Here is a 20,797-nt window from a genome sequence, read left to right as displayed (position 1 = left end):
CTAAAAACAACCATCGTCCTCCAGCGTCCTGTGAATAAAAACCAAACATTTTGCTTAAATTAGAAGGTTATAGCAGACCAATAAAAATAATTTTTATTCAGAAATGTAGGCTCACTGACTGAGCTTTTCAGCCTATATAAAACATATAAAACTATAAGTTTACCAGGGATTTGGTTGAAAAAGCAGTTTAATGATACAAAAATGCATTTTTATTAAAAATAAAACACTTATCACTATTTTTTGTTCATGTTACAGTTTAATGGAAAATACACAAAACCGAGGTGTATGGCTGATAGAAAAACAAGGAAACACAGATGCAAACATGCTAGTGTGTATAAAAATCAACAGCATCACATTCATGAACAGAATCAAGGTAGACATGTTTAATCCTGATAGAAATAAAAGGCAAATTGAAAAAGTGTAAAAAATTTGTGTACAATAAAAGCTGCTGATAATCTTGCCGGAGTTGTTTGGATGTTTGTGTTAATTCAGAATTAGCCGTTACAAAAACACATTAGTTTTACTGTGGATGAGCAGAAACCAGGAGTGAAAGCCAAACATTTTATTTTTTCATGAAAAGGGAAACATTATAACAGCTGTAACTCTTTAGGTTATTCCCGCTAGCTGCTATGGTTGTGTTTTAATAACCATGCACTGTGTATAGTTTTTCTTCATTTTTTTTCATCACAGATCTTAATATTTAGTTGTTTTTTTTTTACTGTCAGGCTACATATGCAAAGCCACATACAATGTAGGGATAATTGTACATGTCCTCTAGGTAGCTACTAGCGCTGTTTATTGATCCAGCAAAACCGAAACCTTCCAAACTGCAGTCATTAAGGTTGAAGTCCCTCCTCAGCAGGCCGGCGGCCCATAAACAGCCACCACAGTATGAGATGACAAAATGATCGATAATGTCTCTGGAGATGAACGACAGGAATCCAGCTCTCTGGCTGTTGCGCCCACAGTGTGATGGAAAAATAAGATTCAGCGTGAACAGATGGCCGTCTCGTGAGCGCCTCCAGGGCCGAAAGACAACAGAGCTGAGCGTGACAGCTCAGTTCACATCACAGGTAGCCCATTTTACAGCAACATATGTAATGAGGTAATCGAACAACAGGCTCTTCTGGATGTTTGTTTTGATTCATTTTTGGCAGCAGGTTTTCTTCCCATTGCTATGGCACGATGACTGAATTTGATGGGAACGGTTCCAGTCAAAGCATAGGAAACAGAAAAGGCACGTTTCTTGACATCTCAAAGGACTGTGAACTCTCCCTGGGACTCAGTCCGACTTTCTTTCTGTCTCTTTCTACAGTCTATGTCTGCAGCTGAAGTGTTCATGCATTTGAGATCTGATCGCTCTCTCTGTCCTTGGCCTGTGTCGGTGTGAAGCCGTTGAGCTTGCTGCGCTCCGCTGCGTACTGCGACAGGTTTGTCAGGCTGATGTTTTCCTCTTTCTTTTCTCGGGTCTCTTCGTCTGGCTCCTCATCCTCGCCCGTTCTCTCCTCCCCTTGCATGGGCGTGTTGATGGCCATGCTGGTACGCCGGGAGTCTTCGGTGATGTTCCTGCACAGGTCGCGGTTCTTGTTGCGCCGTGCCAGCTTGGTAAGCGAGCCGAAGCGCAGGTTGAAGAGGTTCTCCTCTGAGGAAGACGCAGTCTGCGGCGTCTGCTCGCTGCCCTGCTGGTCGTACGTCTCGCTGGCGCCCTTCAGCCTCAGGTTGTTCAGTTTTCCGTTGATGCTCTCTTGGGAAGAAGTCTTGAAGCGGCCGGCGTCCAGGCTGGCGAACATCGCCCGCTTCTCTGGAGAGAGAATGTCGAGCGAGTGAGCGCGCTGCTCCAGGCCCAGCTGGCGGCGCTCCATGCTGCGGATGGTGGCGGCCCGCTGGAGCTTGTCGTGGATCTCCACGCTCAGGCGCCGTCGCGTTTCACGCAACTCCGCTCTGACGTTAGCTTTCCACTCAGCAGCGTGAGCCTTGATCTCCCCGACCTGAAACAGAAAAACCAAAACGATCAGAACAGCAGGTAAATTACACACATACAGATTCATCCGAACTAATCACAATATCATCAATAAATGTGTTTATTTCAAAACAATACATATATGGTAGTAAGGGGAGCCATTTGTAAAGTTACACAGTAAAAAATACAAATATTTTGTTTGGTTTGGCCTGAATACACAATCGAACCAAATTGACAAACTAGTCCGTCTCCAAACCTCCTCTGGGTTCGGTTGAAGTGAACTCTGATGTAGTTTGTATGTATATGTGAACGCCAAGCGGACCGGAGAGTTGTAATGGATTGGATCTGGTTTTACCCAGTGAGTAATGTTACTCTGTGACCTATGAAATCAACATTGTTCTTTGATTCACCTGCTTGAAATTCACCCTGAGAAATTGACCTCAATGGGAGAAATCCCAGATGGAGCATTGAAGTGAGATGAGAATTGAGCTGAATAGCGTAGGAAAGTGACGCCAGGCTTGTTGAAGATGCAGAAATATGGACGCTCACCTCTTCTTTGGTCTTTTTAGAAAGAACTCTCAGCCAGTCTCCGATCATGCTGAGGACAGCAGCAAAGTACGCCAACCCCACCAGGATCCAGAACCACACCAGAGGCTTGTACCAGTTCATGTAGTCGATGGTGCGATTCCCACCTGCAGCAGGAGCAAAAGCGATTTTAGAGGGCCTGAATCCTGCAGCTTCAGTAAAAGGCTGCAGCTGTGGGACGACCTGCCACGTAGTCGCCGATGCCCACGGTGGTGAGGGTGATCACAACGAAGTAGATGGCCTCCAACGTGGTCCAGCCCTCGATGTGTTTGAAGATGACAGCAGGGATGGTGACGAAGACGATGCAGCCGGCGAGGATGAACAAGAGGGCGGACGTCACTCTTATCTTCGTCTGGCTGATCTGTTTGTGTTTTTGCTGAGCCAACCAAGAAAGAGATTAGAAACTAGGAAAAAATTATTAAAAGGTTCAAACATGACAGATTCACACTGGATATCCTTTAAAAAAAATAAAGTAATAAATAAAGAAAACAGTTTTCAGACACTGGGCAACATTACATAGGTTGTTTTTCCTCTCATATAGAACTGAGAGCTAAAAAAACATACTGATAAAAACAAAGACCACACGCTCCTCACCCTGAATATCTTTTCAACTCGCAAGATGCTTTTCACAAACATGGTGCCCAGCTGGTCTCCGATCCCTGCCAACAGGAAGCCAAAGAGAGGGATGCCAAAGATGGCATAAAGGATGCAGAAGATCTTCCCGCCTTCCGTGCTGGGAGCGATGTTCCCATAACCTGTAGAGAACAGCAGAACGTTTCAGAACCCGCTCAGACCCAAAAACAGACGCAGGGAAGGCTGGCGCGTAAGACGAGGAGGAAGACTCAATCAAGCTTCTCTTATGTAACTCAATCAATTGATGGCCTTATGCAATACCTCTTAGTGCATGGAAAAGCTCCAACAGACTGTAATCAGGTTTAAAGGAAACTGCATTAATAATGACTTTACTGTAACATACAGAGATACGAGGGGGTACAGTAAAAATCAGTCATGGAGGAGGCAGCTTGATTTCTTCATCCCACAGAAACCCGGTTATCACATTTAGGAAAGATTATCAAAACGTTTGAAGCTTTTGTTCAGCAGCAGCTGGCAGAAAAACTCACATTTTTTATGTTAAGATAACAAATTTTGGTATTTTAATGATTTTTAGGTTATGTGAAGCTAAAGCAAAATGATACGAATAAGAAAGTGGAAAGTGTTTGTTAATATTTGCACCACTGAGTTAGTACTCTGGGGAACATTTTCACTCTTTTGGGGTTTTTCTCTACCAGCTGTAAACATCTAAACACTAAAAGTTTTTTCTGTTTTTCTTTGTAAAATATCTGAGAGCAGTAAAACTGAGGCTGCTCTAAACCTGCTGCTCTGGTCCTGGAGCTTTATGATGCTGATTGTTCACCAATGTTTAAAAAAAAGAAGAAATATTATCTATCACATGATATCCCAATAAGACGTGTATGTAGTAACAGCACGTTGTTCTGTTCGCAGTGTGTATGAATGAATTTTGTGAAGCTCTGTACATTGAAAGCGAAACTTCATGCTGGTGTTTTAAATGGTCTCTGAATCGTCACCATGTTTTGTGTAAAAGCAGCAGAAGCTGTTTCAGGAAGGCGGCTCGTCGTGAGAAAACAACATGTTTATGTCAGCAGTTTCTCTAAGCAATTATGAGAATGCTGAGCTTCACAGGCTGTTAGCTCCAGGAGGATTTTGTCGTTCAAATCACCCGGGAATAATAATGAGACCCAGGTCAGCTGAGATTTTACTGCATCTATTCAGCCACAGCAAATAAAACTGGAAAGGACAGAAGAACATTTACTGTAAAAATGGGAACAATGAAATTTATTTTATAAATGTTTTGTTTTATATTAAACTTGTTGTTTTTGACCTTTGCTGATAGGCTAGCTCCTTTTAGCACAACTTGAAGCCAACAATGTTGTTTTCCAGCATCCAATCGGATCGTTTTGGAGCAGAAATGGACCCTCAGAGAAGCAGCTTTATTATCCATCGCCGCTGCCAGCAGACTGTGCGTCAGATTTACAGGCGGACCAGAAACACAACACAACATTTCCAGCTCAGGATTTATGCATTTTAATAAACCTCTGATAACTGCATTAAAATTTTGACATGCTAAAATTTATGCAATTAATTAATAGAAATGAACAAGTTAAAGTTCATACATTAAAAATGTTCTATGAAGTAATTATTACATTCTATTTGAGGTTTAATGTTAAACTTAACATCAGCAGGCTGAGGCTGCATGAACGTGTTGAGCAGAGCACCTTTCTGGCTCCTACCTATGGTGGTGATGACCGTTCCAGCAAAGAAGAAGGCGCTGCCCATGTCCCAGTAGCTGGAGTTGTACGTTTCTCCAATAGGCCTCACTCCTGCGCTCACAGCGTCTATAGCATGCTGCAGGAAACGGAGCAGTGAGACTGATCAAATGTATAGAAATGAACTCTGATCAAAACACAGGAAGACAAAAACGAGCAGCTCAGCCGTCACAAAGAGAAGAACCGGTTCAGAGCGCCGGGCTCCCACTCAGGATGGAGACCTGCTGCTGGTAAAGACAGACAGATTGATTCACTCAGCTCAGCTCAGTCTGGGTCTGCACACCCAAACGGTCATGGTATTTCAGAGAAGTCCAGATGAAATGGACTGACCCACAGAATCATAGATCCTCCACCATACTTATCTATGAGTCAACCTTTCAGTCTGATTTTTCTAGATTTTATTTTGTCTTTTGCCTGAATTTACATATTTGACCACTAGTTGGCAGTAGAGCTAGTGGAGGTGAAGTGAAGCACCTGTTGTAGTTTGTTACATTATTCCATAACGTGTGTTAATGCAGGACAAAAAGTCTGGACAAACCACACACACCGTCAAATTATGCACTTCATATAAAAAGACTTCTAGACAACACAAAAGTCTAAAAATATTTTAGAAATTAAAATACTTTGAAAATAAATAAAACTTTATATGAAGATGATAAAAACAGTTTATCTTAAAAAGCAGTTAAAATATGAGTAAAGTCAGAAGGAATCTTCCAGAAGTTCAGGTGTTGACTTGAAGCAGCCTGCAGTTTCAGGTTTACACACCTGGTCATGTGACCTCTGTCAGCACATAGTTAGTCCATTTAGTCCCTAAAAGAATTTCAGAAAGAGTTTTTCTTGATTTTGTACTCAAATAATTTAAAGTCATGTTAGTTATGGCACTAATCAACAGACTGTAAAATCTGAGGGAGTTTCTTTGTTTCAGAAAGAAACAATATTTTTGGAGTCTTGCTGTTCACACAGGATCTTGTTCTGTGTTCGGTCTTTCCTGTTTCTTTCACTTATTATAGAGTGTAAAAACCATTTACAGCATCATTTCTCAATGACCTCCCTCTGGGCTCCATAATGGACCCAGGAACATCAACCTTTAATGTTTTGTTCTCTATAATCTCTGTCTTTATGGGCATTTGTTGAGAAAAGCATTTATTTTATAATTTTCATATGCATGTGCTCGGTAACATAAATAAACCGAGGGAACGTTCACTGTGAAACTGTTTCCTCTCCGCGCTGCTGGAGCGTCATGCTTTTAACTGTTTCTCCTTCATTCAGGGCAACCCCCAATCTGTTCACTCAAGCTTCCTGCAAGCCGTTATAATAAAATATGCATGTACTCTTCTGACACACATTTTATGGCATAACACAACCTGCAAACACGCTGCTGCACTTGCTTACTCACCATCTTACATCTGATTGCCTCAGCTGCATCAACCCAACTAATAACATCCACTCAAAATCTAAAAATAATCACTTTCAAAATGCTTGAGGCTTTAATAAACATTAATCATTTATGAGGGACAATATCCTATCAAATAAGCCAAAGATTTCCTAATTTTAGAGTCGAGTGAGAGAAATGCATAGCTGCTCGGTGTGTCTGAATATTTTATAAGGACTTCTATTTTTGCCCCATAACTTTCACAACCACGCTAAAAAAATGATCCGTCTGAGATGCAAGTATCAGGTTGTCCAAGTAACAGCTAATTTATTCAAATCAATAGTGAAAACAAATATTTGTTATGTTAAGACATTAATTTGCATCTAAAATCAATATAAACAGAGTCATTTCCATCTTGGCACACAGTTCCACACAGATGTTCAGCCAGTCTAGTTTTACACGTCTAAAACGATGCTGTCAGTTCCACTGCACACTCCGGCCATGCAGCATGCACAAGCCACATGCCTGCAGAATCAAAGCTCCAGCTCAAGCTAAGCTACGCTAAGCTAAGCAGACACATTCCTCTCTGGATGCTTGAAACTAAATATGAAATTCAGCTTCACCTCCTTTCTAATCAATTCAGCTAATAATTATTTGATCACTTGAAGTCACTTCACTGAAAAGTCATTCCTGAACAGTCAGATAATTCCAGAAGCTTCATACTGATCACACCACAGAGAAACACTGAATGCCACAGCCTTCATCCCGAAATGATGCTCTAATCAGAACAAAACAACACACAAGTCTACATGTTCTTTAAAATAACCAACATAACAGAAACTTTTAAACTGCGGCACTCAAATCTGTGTCCGCCTACAAACCTCAGTTTGGGTTCAGTTGAAGTTCGGTTTGAATTTAGATGTGAAAGCTAAACAGAGCAAAGACCGCTCCAAAAGCAGGAAGTGGGTAAGTACAACCAAAACAAACATGTTAGCCTAGCATTAGCAGCAGAAATGTCTCCTGGTCTTCAGCCAAAGACTAAAGAGAAATCCTCCAACACTAAAATCTGACGCCTCCATCTTGTTTCCATCTGGTGAAACAGGAAGTTGCTCTCAGTGTCTTCAGAGGTTTTTGTGTCGTTTCCTTCAGTGGTTGTTGGTGCAGCGCCCCCACAGGCCAGGAGGGGAACAGGTTGGTTTGACTCAGCAGAGAGGAAGAGAATCACAGCAGCTGGAGGTGGAGCAGGTGATGGAGTTCTGGTTCTGGTTCTGTAACCGGGTCTACTGGGCTATCAGGGGGGAAAACATCTGGTGTTGTTTTGTCCACAAGGCAGGATTGTAATTGTTTGGAGGCAGACAAACTAGAATAGTCAAAGGCAAATCATCTTTGAGGCTGACACCTTGTCATTTATGAGATTTAATAAAAACTATGAAAAGTATTTGAGAATCCTTGCAGGTGAGAATATAAAAGCAACAGAAGGTTTTATTTTGTACCGGAGGAAGTCAAGTGTGAAAAGTCTCCGACTCATTTGAGAACTGTGATTTGTTCAGGTTATTTTTGTCTGATGTGAAACTTTGTGACTTTGGTAATTAGCCAAACTGTTTGTTTATCTGTAATGTTCTGGTCTGCTTTGGTTTCTCTACAGGTGCAGAAACGCTGCCACCACCAGCTGGCTCTTGGCTGATGTGTTTTCTCACCCTGCGCTGCAGAATCATTAGAGAGCAGACAGTCGCTGCAGATTTCCATCCTCTCAGCGGCGTTTCCTCCCTCAGCAGGCGACGGCAGCGATCCGGGCAGCAGCTTCCTCACGCTCTCCTCCCCCTGCTGCATTCTGACACGCTGCCAACAACTCAGCTCTGCAACACTTTTAACATCAGCCACACCTGAACACTGATCCAAACCACCTGGAAACCTTTGATGCTACAACCAAGAACTGAGTTCAACAACAATAACAGATGGGTTTTCTACTAAAGAACAATTTCTGAACTAATACTTTAAGGCTAAATCCCTCCTCTGCAGCATTCTGTGCAGCTAATCCTTAGAAATCAAAACAAACCCAACCTGTTACACTTTTCTCTTATGTTACATAATTTGTGACATGCTAGAGTATTTCTGGTGTATTTTTACTTGCGGTAACCCGGAGAATGCAGAAGTTTATCTGCAAATTAGTGAGTCATCAATACATGGAGCCTAACTGCTGCCAGAGACATAATGGCATGGTGAGTCATCAAACCAGCGCCCGCAAAGCCAATTAGGGCTGCAGTGTTTGTGGCACTCAGTGGGTGAGTGGGCATCTCCGGTACCGGAGCAGACGTGACGAGGTCAACAGACGCGCATGGCCGCATTAAGTCAGCACACGCTATGCGGCCAGCCTTAACGAGAGCCGCCGTCCTGATAGATCGGCCCACACAGGCTTCCCAAGGTTGCCATTTTCCTGTCAACTTCTTCACCAGAACAGTTTGACAACAGAGCGTCGCCGCTGCCAGCTCTCCGGCTGAGCGACTGGAGCACGAACAGATAACTAATAACCAAAGCTGAGAGAGGAGCAGGCAGACTCTCTGATGATGGACGTGTGAAGCAGCAGGTCCTGCAGGCCTTTTCTTCAAACCGCAGACACATAAAACTGAGTCATTCTGTTACTTTAAGAGCTGATCGAGCTCTGATGTTTATTAGGAATACATTTATTCTTCAGAAAGACTAATATTCATTTTCTTCCACATGTCATTATTCCATGTGTGCAGTAATCATAAAGCTGCTGCCAGTCAAGCTTCACAAAGCTCAAACTTCAGAGAACTTTGAACTGAACAATGATGCATTTTACTGACAAACTTCAAATGAATGCAGCTTTAATGATTCTCTGTTTGTGATTTTCAGTGTTTACAGGAGCAAACTCTGCGTGTCGGATGCATTATTTTCCCTGCAGCTGAGCAGAGTGACTGCTGTGTGAGGCAGGAGATACACTGACGACATGCAAAATCCAGATTTTATCCAAGAGAAATTTAAACCTTCGATACACTGCCTGGTTATTCACAGATCTTTTCCTACTCAGTTCACTTCTTTGTGTTCAGTTCAGGTTTTATTCTTGTTTTCTGATCTTTGTGCAGTTAAATGAATGAATCTTCGATCGGCGTTATCTTCTCCTCTTAGTCTGCAGTTTGAAAGTAATTCATTATTTTCCTTCTATTTTCCAAATCTTTATAAAAACACACTGAAGTTGGTGGCTTCACTGTGACTGAGTGTAAACAGTTGAAGAGTTGTTCATTCTTTTGAGACGCTTTGTAAAGTTTGAAAACTGAAACTATTTGACATGTGAGGAAATAGAAAGTGTTATGAAGAAGATCCATGTTGTCCTTTCATGACAATCACAACACATTAAAATTTAAGGTAGAAACCGAGTCATTAAATAAAAATTCAAATAAATAAATTCATTGAACAGATTCAGATAATCTTCCTTCAGATTGAGCTGATTTGTCCAGAAGACGCTGCTGGCTGTGAGTCACTCCAGCAGACGGTTTGTGTCTGCAGATCTGCTCAATGAATAATTGATTCCTCTGGACCCCAGGCTCGCCACGCTAAAGGTTTTCATTTCCACATGTCTTCTTAGGAAGCACTGTCATTGATTTTTTTCAAAAACTCATGATGGAGCATCAGTGGCTGAAAGGCTGAGTACAACAAAGGGAATGTGGCGCAGAAAAAGGACGGATCCCAAAGAAAGTTTGGCTGAGCTGCAGAGGGAGAGAGGCTCTGTGGAGCAGAGGGAGCGATCAAATGGAGTTATTCTGGTGGAAAGACGAGCGCCACCGACCCGTTTGGGTCGGTTCAAGGACTGGGCTGCAGTCCTCTGACTGAGAACGTCTGGAGAACTGACTGGGTTGTTGCAGAAGGTTGTTGTTCCTGGACTTTCTGTTTGTTCCTGGACTTCATGCAGCATATTGTAACGATTTCTGCAGCCTGGCTGATCTTCAGTCCTGAACCTGTAAAGTTTCTGTTCACCGGCACATCTCAAGTCATTTTCCCATCTCCCTTTCCACTTGTGTGTGTCATGGTGATGCAGTGACCCTCAGTCTGGACGATAATTCAGTTTAATGCCAGAGAGCAGAATAAATCACAGCTGTGCTTCATATCACTGCTGCTGACCGTGTGAAAAACAGTAAAATGGACGGTTAATTTGGATTCTGACTGAACTCTTTCCTGGACCTATGAACTGACAACAAGGGAAGTTTCCCAAGTCATGCTGAGAAATTACTGATTCAGTTTGTCACTGATTGAGTTTCTACTTGAAGTCAGAAATGTCCCAGCAACTTTTTCCATTTCCATGAACTCTGCATGGAATCATTCTGTCCCTTTTCTCTGGAATCAATTTAATTAATTCTAACCTTGAATTGGATATAAATACATCTGACTTCCTAACTGTGAGTCTGACTGATACAGACATGAGAAAGTGTTGGAGGAAACAACAGGTACACGAGGCGGAGTGTCAGAGTCAGATAAGGTGAGACTTTTCTGAAGTTGAAAAGAACATCCTCAGATATCACACTCACGTTCAGAAAGTTGTAAAAAAAATTTAAAATTTATCATTTAAAATTTGGAATGAAGATCTGAGATTCTCCAAACAGAGTTTAAATAAACCTGAAGTTAGACTCTCTTATAGCAGATGTTTTATGTTTATATAAGCAAACAGAAAACAGCAGACATCACCTCTTCTGTAAAATGAACTGACATTTCAGATCAGATTTCTCCTGTGACATTCTCAACCTCCAAGAAAATGTCTGACAAATTTACAGAAATCTCATCATTGATCTTCCACATGTAAGATAAACTCCAGGCTGATTTCAGCTGTGCTACGTAGAAACACAAATGTTTAGTTAAAAACAGACTAATGTATTCACAGTCAAACATTTTGTTTTTATTCTCAGATTAAATTAAAAACAAATTAGGAGAGTTTTATCATCTTGGTCTCTGGTGTTTTTGTGGCTGTTGGTTGTTTATTTCCATCTGTTCTTGTTCTGTACTTTTTATTTCCTTTCTGTATTTTGTTGTTTGTCTCTATAATTTTTCCTCCATCCCTGTTCTGCATTTCTATTGCCTGCTGTTCCATGACTCTCCCTGAAGCGTTTTGAAAGCCCTTGGAGTTGGAGACTAGATGCAACATGGATAAGATCCAAACCCACCTTGATGATGGCGTCCAGCTCGGTGGGAGTCACACAGGGGTTCCTCTCCAGAAAGGAGGCCTTCTCCAGGGTGATGCTGGTCTTCTGGTTGCTCTCAAAGGGCTGCTCCAGGGCCTTGAAGGCCAGAGCTCCAGCCACCAGGTAGAGGACCACCACCACAAACACCGCCATCACCGTCTTCCACTTCATCACGGACTGCAGCGCCGCGATGGAGCCGTCGGTGCTGGCGTCCAGGCTGGCCACCATGCTGGCGGAGCGTGAGGAGATGGAGAGGCGCGGCAGGGCGCAGTGGCCGTTGGCCCGCGGGTCGTAGCCCATCGGGTTCTGCATGGTGGCCACGCTGGCATGGACCAGGCTGGACTTCACCATGCCTGGCTGCATCTTTTTGGGTGGCACCAAGTGGGTCTGGACCGCCACTAGGAAACAAAACCAAAAGAAAGGTTAGGTTTTATTTGGACAGACGGAACATGAAAACATTTCCACAGCCTGGAGGGAAAAGTGAGAGAAATCTGGAGACTTTTTCTTTCCTGTAAATGCAAAGGCATTTTGGTCGACCATCACGATCCCAGAGACATCTGTCTTTGTCTGTGGTAAACAGCTTGCTGACATGTAGAATTAATGTAAACTAATGACATGGGTTTAACTAAACCATTTCTAATGGTTTGCAGTTCACATTTAATAATTAGAGATACATTTCTGCATACAGGCATAAGAGCATTACAGCCATTAAAAAACCTATTATCCCCACTCACAAGGTCTAAAAAGCTTTTCTCTGCTCACTTTGGGCAAACAGACGGCTTCTTGCAGAGGAATGCTATCAGAAATCCATGCTACGCTCACTCTCCTTCACCTCTAAATTCCTCCAATGTGAGAAGAACTGGAAGGCGAGAGCTCCACTTCTCCTTCAATCATGCTGGGACGTATTAAACAATGTTCTGATCTAAAAAAATATGCAAACAGAACTAAACCGAGCAAAACAATAATTTACAAACAGTTATGGCTTATTGATACGGGCAATAAAGCTCACACCCAGGGTGCCACTGTGTCAGGGGATCACAATTAGAAAGCAAACAAAAAGCAAAGTTGTCCTTTGCACCTCAAGCAATTTTTGTGTTTGTTGTTATTTTCCATCAACAGAGAATAAATCCTCTCTCCTATCCTCTGTTTGGTTTTCACAGAATGACAAGAAAGTCCTAAAAATGACGGCGAGTCGTTCAAGAAGACGAAATGGTTTCTGATTGAAGTGGTGCCGGGTTTTAACACGTTAATTTTGATTAAATAATTAATAGATTTTAACATGTTTGCATTTTTAATACATACAGTAGTCCCAAACCAGAACCATTGTGTCATGTTTCCGGTCTGTTCATAAATCTGACGCACAAGTGACTTCCAGAAACACCAAACCGCAGCGCCTCTTTTCTGGTCCACTGAGGGTTAATTCCTCTAAACAATCTGATTGGACGCTGGAAATACTATTGATGTGTTGAAGTTGTGCTAAAAGCAATTAGCCTATCAACGAAACATAAAATAGCATGTTAGCTCTGTAGCAGCTAACGCTAATGTCAGTGAGCACAGTTCACATTTCTAGGGAAACTCCGTTAACGATCAGAACTTCCTGAAATTCTGGAAAGATGAACTTTACTCCAATCTGAAGAACCTGAAGATTAAAAACTATAATTATCTTTTTTGTTGAGCTCATTTGTTTATTTATCCAATAATTTACCACAAAATGGGATTTGAATTGAAAATATTGTTTTTTCTGGTCAATACATGCTTTTCAATTGAAATGCGATTATTTAATTACAGACCCAGAAATGAACTGGATTTAAAGGACAGCGTTCATGCAGACACACACCTCCCTGCTTCACTGAGCTGACAGCAGATCTTCCAAACACATTTCATGAAGAAATGTTCCCACTAACATCACTCTGCTGGATTAGATATTAATAAATGAAGGATGTTGCTGCAGGTTAAACATACATCAAGCCACAGCACGAAGGAACCAAATATAGAATCTTTTAAATGCATTGATTTTGAAGCTCTTCGGCGCGCTGGCCTCCACCCAAACGCCCACACATCTCTGGCTGGAGTGCCTCAGGGCGGCGGCTGTCTGTGACGCTTCTCATCTCCACATGGAGAGAAATGGATTTACTGAAGGAAGAATGGTTCTGCTTTAACGCCAAACATCCACCAGGAATCAAAACCGTCCAGGAACAGCCTTAATCTCTGACGGAGGAATTTTTTTAGTTATTCACTAAAAATTAAGTTTACAGGCAGAAATATACTAAACGCTGCAACTAGCTGCACAGAAAAACAGCAGCTGCTGTTCACAGTCCTGATCAACATGTTCCCGTTCCTTAGGGGGAAACATCCTCAGTTCACACCATCCTTGGGTTTGTGTGTAAACATCTTCTGAACACCCTGGAGCGGACTGTTCTTCTGGTTCTGGTTCTGGTTCTGGATCTGTTGGTGAGCAGCGCGGCGCCGTCGGCCTTCCTGTGGAAACTGAATCCTCGGCTGAAGCCACTAAGTCTGCAGGCCTTATGCAATCAATTCAGACAACCTCAGGAGCCTGGCGGCCACAGATCCCGACTCCACCACCAGGGGGCGTAACTACTGCTTCATCGATGCTAAACAAGAAATATGTTTCCAACTGAATCTTTTCAGGTAATTGACTTTTTGTAATTTTCTTTGTGTAAGGCAATAATCTCTTGTCTTTATTAAGGCTTGCAATAAAATATTACTATCAACACTAAAGATAATTCAAGTGTTTTTCTTTCAAGGATTAGTCAAACAATGAGTGACTTAAAAATAGGATTTAGTGATGAATTTGGAAATAATTCTTGTAAGATTAGTTTTATTTAAACATTTAAACTCTTGATGGGTAATCTGTTCATTACAAACAGCCAAGCAGTTCTAAATGTTCCCAATAAAGTGATTTTACAGAGTGATTAAAAACTTCAGGGCCAAATGTAGCAGTACCTCTTCAGTGGAAGCAGATAACTAACGTTTATATCACTATGGGTGATAACTTTTATAAATGATGAAAAACCAGAAAAAGTTGTTTTATTAACCTTGTTGTTTATTTAATACATTTTAGATGAAGCAGTCGTCCAAGAACATTAACTGTCAGAAAGTGAAGGTGAAGAACTGCAGCTCACCAGGAAACCACAGGAAACCATGTTTTATGACAGTCAGAAAAATAAAATGTAAACTAAGAACTCAAACTACAACTTGCAGTCCAAACCAAACTGCAGCGAACAAAACACCGTCTGGCTTCCTGGAGATGAAGGTGGCATTACGGTAAAATCATTTTGAAGCTTCTCAATCAGCTTCACATTGATTTCTGTAAATTAGATAAGCAGGGAGGAGAAAGTGTTTCATGCCATTAGACGCTTCACCCCTCTGCCCTCACGCTGCGCTTCTAACCAGAGATGAAGAAGGAAAATACACAGATGGTGATCCATAATGGAAGAGGTGGAGGAGCTGATGGTGGAGCTGATCTCAGCAATGTTCTGATGGAACCTGCAGAACCTCTGGGCTGCAGCGGGTTCACAGCCGGCTAAAGTAAAACTCCAGCAGTTCTGTGATGGTTCTCTGTTGGTTCTGTATTGGTTCTGTGTTGGTTCTCTGTTGGTTCTGGGATGGTTCTGTGTTGGTTCTGTGATGGTTCTGTGTTGGTTCTGTGTAGGTTCTGTGTTGGTTCTGTGTTGGTTCTCTGTTGGTTCTGTGTTGGTTCTGTGTTGGTTCTGTGTTGGTTCTGTGTTGGTTCTCTGTTGGTTCTGTGATGGTTCTGTGTTGGTTCTGTGTTGGTTCTCTGTTGGTTCTCTGTTGGTTCTGTGTTGGTTCTATGATGGTTCTCTGTTCTGTGTTGGTTCTCTGTTGGTTCTGTGTTGGTTCTGTGTTGGTTCTGTGTTGGTTCGCTGTTGGTTCTGTGATGGTTTTGTGATTGTTCTGTGTTGGTTCTCTCCTGGTTCTCTCTTGGTTCTGTGTTGGTTCTGTGTTGGTTCGCTGTTGGTTCTGTGTTGGTTCTGTGTAGGTTCTGTGTACGTTCTGTGTTGGTTCTGTGTTGGTTCTCTGTTGGTTCTGTGTTGGTTCTGTGATGGTTCTCTGTTGGTTCTGTATTGGTTCTGTGATGGTTCTCTGTTGGTTCTGTGATGGTTCTGTGATGGTTCTCTGTTGGTTCTGTGATGGTTCTCTGTTGGTTCTGTGATGGTTCTGTGTTGGTTCTGTGATGGTTCTGTAATGGTTCTGTGTTGGTTCTCTGTTGTTCTCTGTTGGTTCTGTGATGGTTCTGTGTTGGTTCTGTGTTGGTTCTCTGTTGGTTCTCTGATGGTTCTGTGTTGGTTCTGTGTTGGTTCTGTGATGGTTCGGTGTTGGTTCTGTGATGATTCTCTGTTGGTTCTGTGTTGGTTCTATGATGGTTCTCTGTTCTGTGTTGGTTCTCTGTTGGTTCTGCGTTGGTTCTGTGTTGGTTCTGTGTTGGTTCTGTGATGGTTCTGTGTTGGTTCTGTGTTGGTTCTGCCATTGTTCTGTGATGGTTCTGTGTTGGTTCTGTGATGGTTCTGTAATGGTTCTGTGTTGGTTCTCTGTTGGTTCTGTGTTGGTTCTGTCATGGTTCTCTGTTGGTTCTGTGTTGGTTCTGTGTTGGTTCTGTGTTGGTTCTCTGTTGGTTCTGTGTTGGTTCTGTGTTGGTTCTGTGATGGTTCTGTGTTGGTTCTGTGTTGGTTCTCTGTTGGTTCTCTGTTGGTTCTGTGTTGGTTCTGTGTTGGTTCTGTGTTGGTTCTGTGTTGGTTCTCTGTTGGTTCTGTGTTGGTTCTCTGTTGGTTCTGTGTTGGTTCTGTGATGGTTCTGTGTTGGTTCTGCCATTGTTCTGTGATGGTTCTGTGTTGGTTCTGTGATGGTTCTGTTATGGTTCTGTGTTGGTTCTCTGTTGGTTCTGTGTTGGTTCTGTCATGGTTCTCTGTTGGTTCTGTGTTGGTTCTGTGTTGGTTCTGTGATGGTTCTGTGTTGGTTCTCTGTTGGTTCTGTGTTGGTTCTGTGTTGGTTCTGTGTTGGTTCTGTGTTGGTTCTGTGTTGGTTCTCTGTTGGTTCTGTGTTGGTTCTGTGTTGGTTCTGTGATGGTTCTGTGTTGGTTCTGTGTTGGTTCTGTGTTGGTTCTGTGTTGGTTCTGTGTTGGTTCTGTGTTGGTTCTGTGTTGGTTCTCTGTTGGTTCTGTGTTGGTTCTCTGTTGGTTCTGTGTTGGTTCTGTGATGGTTCTGTGATTGTTCTGTGTTGGTTCTGTCATGGTTCTGTGTTGGTTCTGTGTTGGTTCTGTCATGGTTCTGTGTTGGTTCGCTGTTGGTTCTCTGTTGGTTCTGTGTTGGTTCTCTGTTGGTTCTGTGTTGGTTCTGTGTTGGTTCGCTGTTGGTTCTGTGTTGGTTCTCTGTTGGTTCTGTGTTGGTTCTCTGTTGGTTCTGTGTTGGTTCTGTGTTGGTTCTGTCATGGTTCTGTGATGGTTCTCTGTTGGTTCTCTGTTGGTTCTGTGTTGGTTCTGTCATGGTTCTGTGATTGTTCTGTGTTGGTTCTGTCATGGTTCTGTGATTGTTCTGTGTTGGTTCTGTCTTGGTTCTGTGTTGGTTCTGTGATGGTTCTCTCTTGGTTCTGTGTTGGTTCTGTGATGGTTCTGTGTTCTCTGTTGGTTCTCTGATTCCTGATGGCACTGTGCTGCTTCCAGGTTTTCACTCATAAAATCTGCCTTCAAGCTTCAATTCAACTCCCACATCTTCAGGTAAATGCAGTTTTTCAAAATAAAAGTCATTCAGTCCAATATTTAAAATGCACAAACAAGGAATCTGATTAAAACAGATATGAGTCATACAAATGTAAAGGATAAAAGGGAAACTATCTACATGTATTTACATTCATATCTATGTTTATTTAAATAATTTTACTGTCTGATTTCACATGATATAAATTTCTTAAAGGGCAAACTGAAGAAATTAAAAAGCTGATTCTGTTTTGAGTGATGAAATGCTGAGTTCAGCTGATGACATCACAAGAGGTGAGAGAGGAACCTGATCGTTTGTTTGGTCGTTTTCACCAGATCTGCCTCTTTGAATAGATTTAAAACTTTATTACTACTTCAGTCACAAATAAATAAGTTAAAAATTCTCTTAGCAATTAATTAAAATGTAGTTGATATGCACATTTTAAAAACTGGTTTAAATGATTTAGTTATATTTCTTTTATCTGTTAAATTTGTATAATTTCTACTTTGACATATTGATGAACATTTATATTGTTAGAATTTCATCTACTTATATTTGGACTAATACTGTGGAAATGATGTAAGTTTATCAATTAAACGAATAACGAGCAGAAATCAAACCACTTTCCAAATCATTTTAATTTGAAATATTTCTTCAAATTGTTTGGTTCTGCTCGGTTTCTGGGTTGTGATTAAAAGTTACTGAAAGAGTTATAAATGTAAATAACTTTATGCTTTTAGCTGGAGCCAAAAAACATGAGATCATAGAATTTATATGATTAAATAAAACTGGTTTGAACTGGATTTATGGAAAATTTCTGTTTAACTGAAAATGAATTGGACCTGTTTGTCTTTTAATGTGCCTTAAGATGTCAGTAGATAATTAACACAATAAAAATATGCTGAACTGAACTGAAATGGAACCAACATGTTAAATGAAATGTAGATATTTTTAATGAATATTATTTATGTATCTCTAAAATGAAGTGAAATATCTTTTGGATAAATTTGGAAAGTAGCTCTTCATGCTTTTATTTTGAAACGCTTTGTGTCTCAGACATTCTGCTGTTCTGACTTTCCCATCAATGCTGCTTTGCACAACTAAGATCATGAATGATGGAGATCTGGCTGTCACAAACACCTTTCTGCTGTTTACACTCATTCTCATGATTCAGACTGTCAGTGGAAATAAAATTCAAATCAGCAACAGGAAACAGAGCAGAACTGTTCAAGCGTGTGAAGAATGTAATGCGGATGTGCTGCAGGTAGCCCACCTCAACGCGCTGCTGCTGAGACCAGGCTTTCATAGCAACACATTCTGGAATTGGCAGCAAACTCAGGATTTAAGAGGAAACGATGGATTCACCTACCTTGCTCTGGGTCCCAGTTTACTTGTTTTGTCGGGTTTTCTATTGGAAATTTCATCTTTGATTTGGTTCCTCAGTAACCAGGGAGTGCAGGAAAAATATTCAGCGCGAATCCCAAAATGAAAAAGAAAGAAAGAAATCAAATCAAGTCACGACGCATTCCGTCTCCACTGCCTGTTTTCTCAGAGAGCAGCGATGAGCGCATCGACCAGCCGCATTGTCTGCCTCTCTGCTGGAGCTGCTGCCCCCTCCTCCTCACCCCCGCGGTGTGTTCAGACAGGCTGCTTCAGATGCCTCCCCCCGTGGTGCCGCACCACTCGCTGGTCCGAACCACATCCCGTGTCGCACTGGAGCAGTGGTCCGGTCCAACTCGAGCTGCCGGAGCGTGTCTATCTACGCGTCTTTACGCACGCCTCACACCAGCAGCAGGAACAACGGGGGAGGATGCTCTGCTCTCCGCCCTCCCTCCCAGCAGAACCTGCTCACTGCAGGCTTTTATTTAAATTTAACGGGTTTTTATGATTTCAGTTCAATCAGGATTATCTTCTCTTCATTTGGCGGCCAGGAGATGAGCACATGGCGCGCAGCGGCACCAAATCATCGGCAGACACACTATTACATCATTCACATGTGGAGGTGGTAGGTGGGGGGTGAATTATTAATGAAGTGTGATGGATAAGAACCGGTGACCTTCTGTGACCCGTCAGACCGGCGTTCTGTCGAAACTCCTGATGGAGGATTAAACCGGAGCTGCTGTCAGCCTGGAGGGAACCGCGTTTCACTGCGAGGCTTTTATTTAAATTTAACGGGTTTCATATGATTTCAGTTCAATAAAAATAATATATAAAAACACTGAATTGTTGTTTTTTTGTTCATTTCTAGCTACAAACCTTCTGACTCTGTTGCCCTTATGAGACTCATAATTTGTGATTTAATTTATTCTGTTTATTTCTAAAGCACCATTTAACAACAAAGCTTGTCTAAAGACACTTTACAAAAATAAAAATAAAAAATCTAAATTGTAAAGAGCAATGTGTAATCAACCAGTCCGGTCAGAGAAGCTGAACTTACAGTTCGATTTGATTTGAGTTTAATTTATTATTCAAGTTATAAAAAAAAAAAAAAACGTTTTTATTTCTAAGAAAAGTCACAGATTGTTCAAAGTATCAAAATATCAAAATCATTTTCTTTTCTTTTCAAATCAAGATCACATAGCAGCAGGACATGTTGATAAAACAAACAGCTAAAATATTAATAAACGGCTGTCTCTGCATTCAGCGAGGGAATTTTATAATATTGAACATCTTTTCATATTGACATAATTTTGCTTTATGCAGGTAAAACCTGCTTTGATTTGATTCATAAATAATATTTATTATTACTGTTATTCCAACTGTTCAGTTTGTGTCTGTGAAATGAGACAATGAAATCTGGGTTGGGACAAAAGGCTCCAAGAGGTGAAACTAATAAAGTTAGTTATAAAACATCAAATTATGGAACCAGATCAGAAACAAGTGAACCTAAAATGTCCAAAAATAAAATAAAACTGGAAAATACTGTTTATGTTTCATTATTAGATTTTTTTTCCAAATTGAGACGTTGACTTTCTGTGATTTTACTTCATACAAATATTTTCTTTTTTAACCTTCAGATGATCCCATGGATCTAATCAAACACTTAAAGCAGCTTTACATGTTTTAACAAAATTCCTGAATGGAAAATAAAAATAACCATTTAGCTTTGACAAATAAGCCACACTGAAGAAAAAATAAGACATTTTTAAAAACTGAACATAATTTTCATAAACCCTTGCTTTTCTGTCTCGTTTGTCCTGTAATTCACTAAATGTTTGAGTGACGCAAGGGGTCAAAAGGTCAGTGAGACAAAACAGGGAACATGGTGGGAGTAAAGGTGTGATGCTGACAGAGAGTTCCCGTCCTGCCCTCTGTGTCACGAGGCCAGCAGGTTCTCAATGGAGCGCAACATAGATAAAATAAAATGTGACTAATGTATCAGACAAAGATCAATATAAAAACAGTTTTCAAATTATGGTTCTATTTATTAAAAAGGAAAATACCATCTAAAACAATCTGGTAATAATAAACAACACCCCTGATCTGTGAGTTTTAATAAATGAAACCATTTAAAACTGATTTCTGTATTTTTGTCAGATTGTGTCATGTTTTGAAATCAGTTTCATTTGAATTATTTAAAGGCAATAAGAAGCAAAAACAGAAGTGAAACGTGT

At 41.2% G+C, this 20,797-nt stretch overlaps 1 protein-coding gene across 1 annotated transcript; it reads right to left on the bottom strand.

Annotated features, from left to right (window-relative positions):
- Nucleotides 1-169: 169 nt before the first annotated feature.
- On the bottom strand, nt 170-19,018 carry kcnk10b (potassium channel, subfamily K, member 10b). The gene is made up of 7 exons (XM_044143436.1): nt 18,553-19,018; nt 11,434-11,849; nt 4,855-4,969; nt 3,140-3,300; nt 2,729-2,921; nt 2,510-2,652; nt 170-1,988 (listed from the first exon to the last, which is right to left on the bottom strand). Exons 1-7 carry the CDS (start codon nt 18,605-18,607, stop codon nt 1,338-1,340), a joined length of 1,734 nt encoding a protein of 577 aa, XP_043999371.1. The 5' UTR covers nt 18,608-19,018; the 3' UTR covers nt 170-1,337.
- Nucleotides 19,019-20,797: the final 1,779 nt, after the last annotated feature.

The sequence above is a fragment of the Gambusia affinis genome, linkage group LG16 (assembly GCF_019740435.1).
Source record: "Gambusia affinis linkage group LG16, SWU_Gaff_1.0, whole genome shotgun sequence".
Classification (NCBI taxonomy): Eukaryota; Metazoa; Chordata; class Actinopteri; order Cyprinodontiformes; family Poeciliidae; genus Gambusia; species Gambusia affinis.
This window is presented reverse-complemented; position numbering and strand designations above follow the sequence as displayed.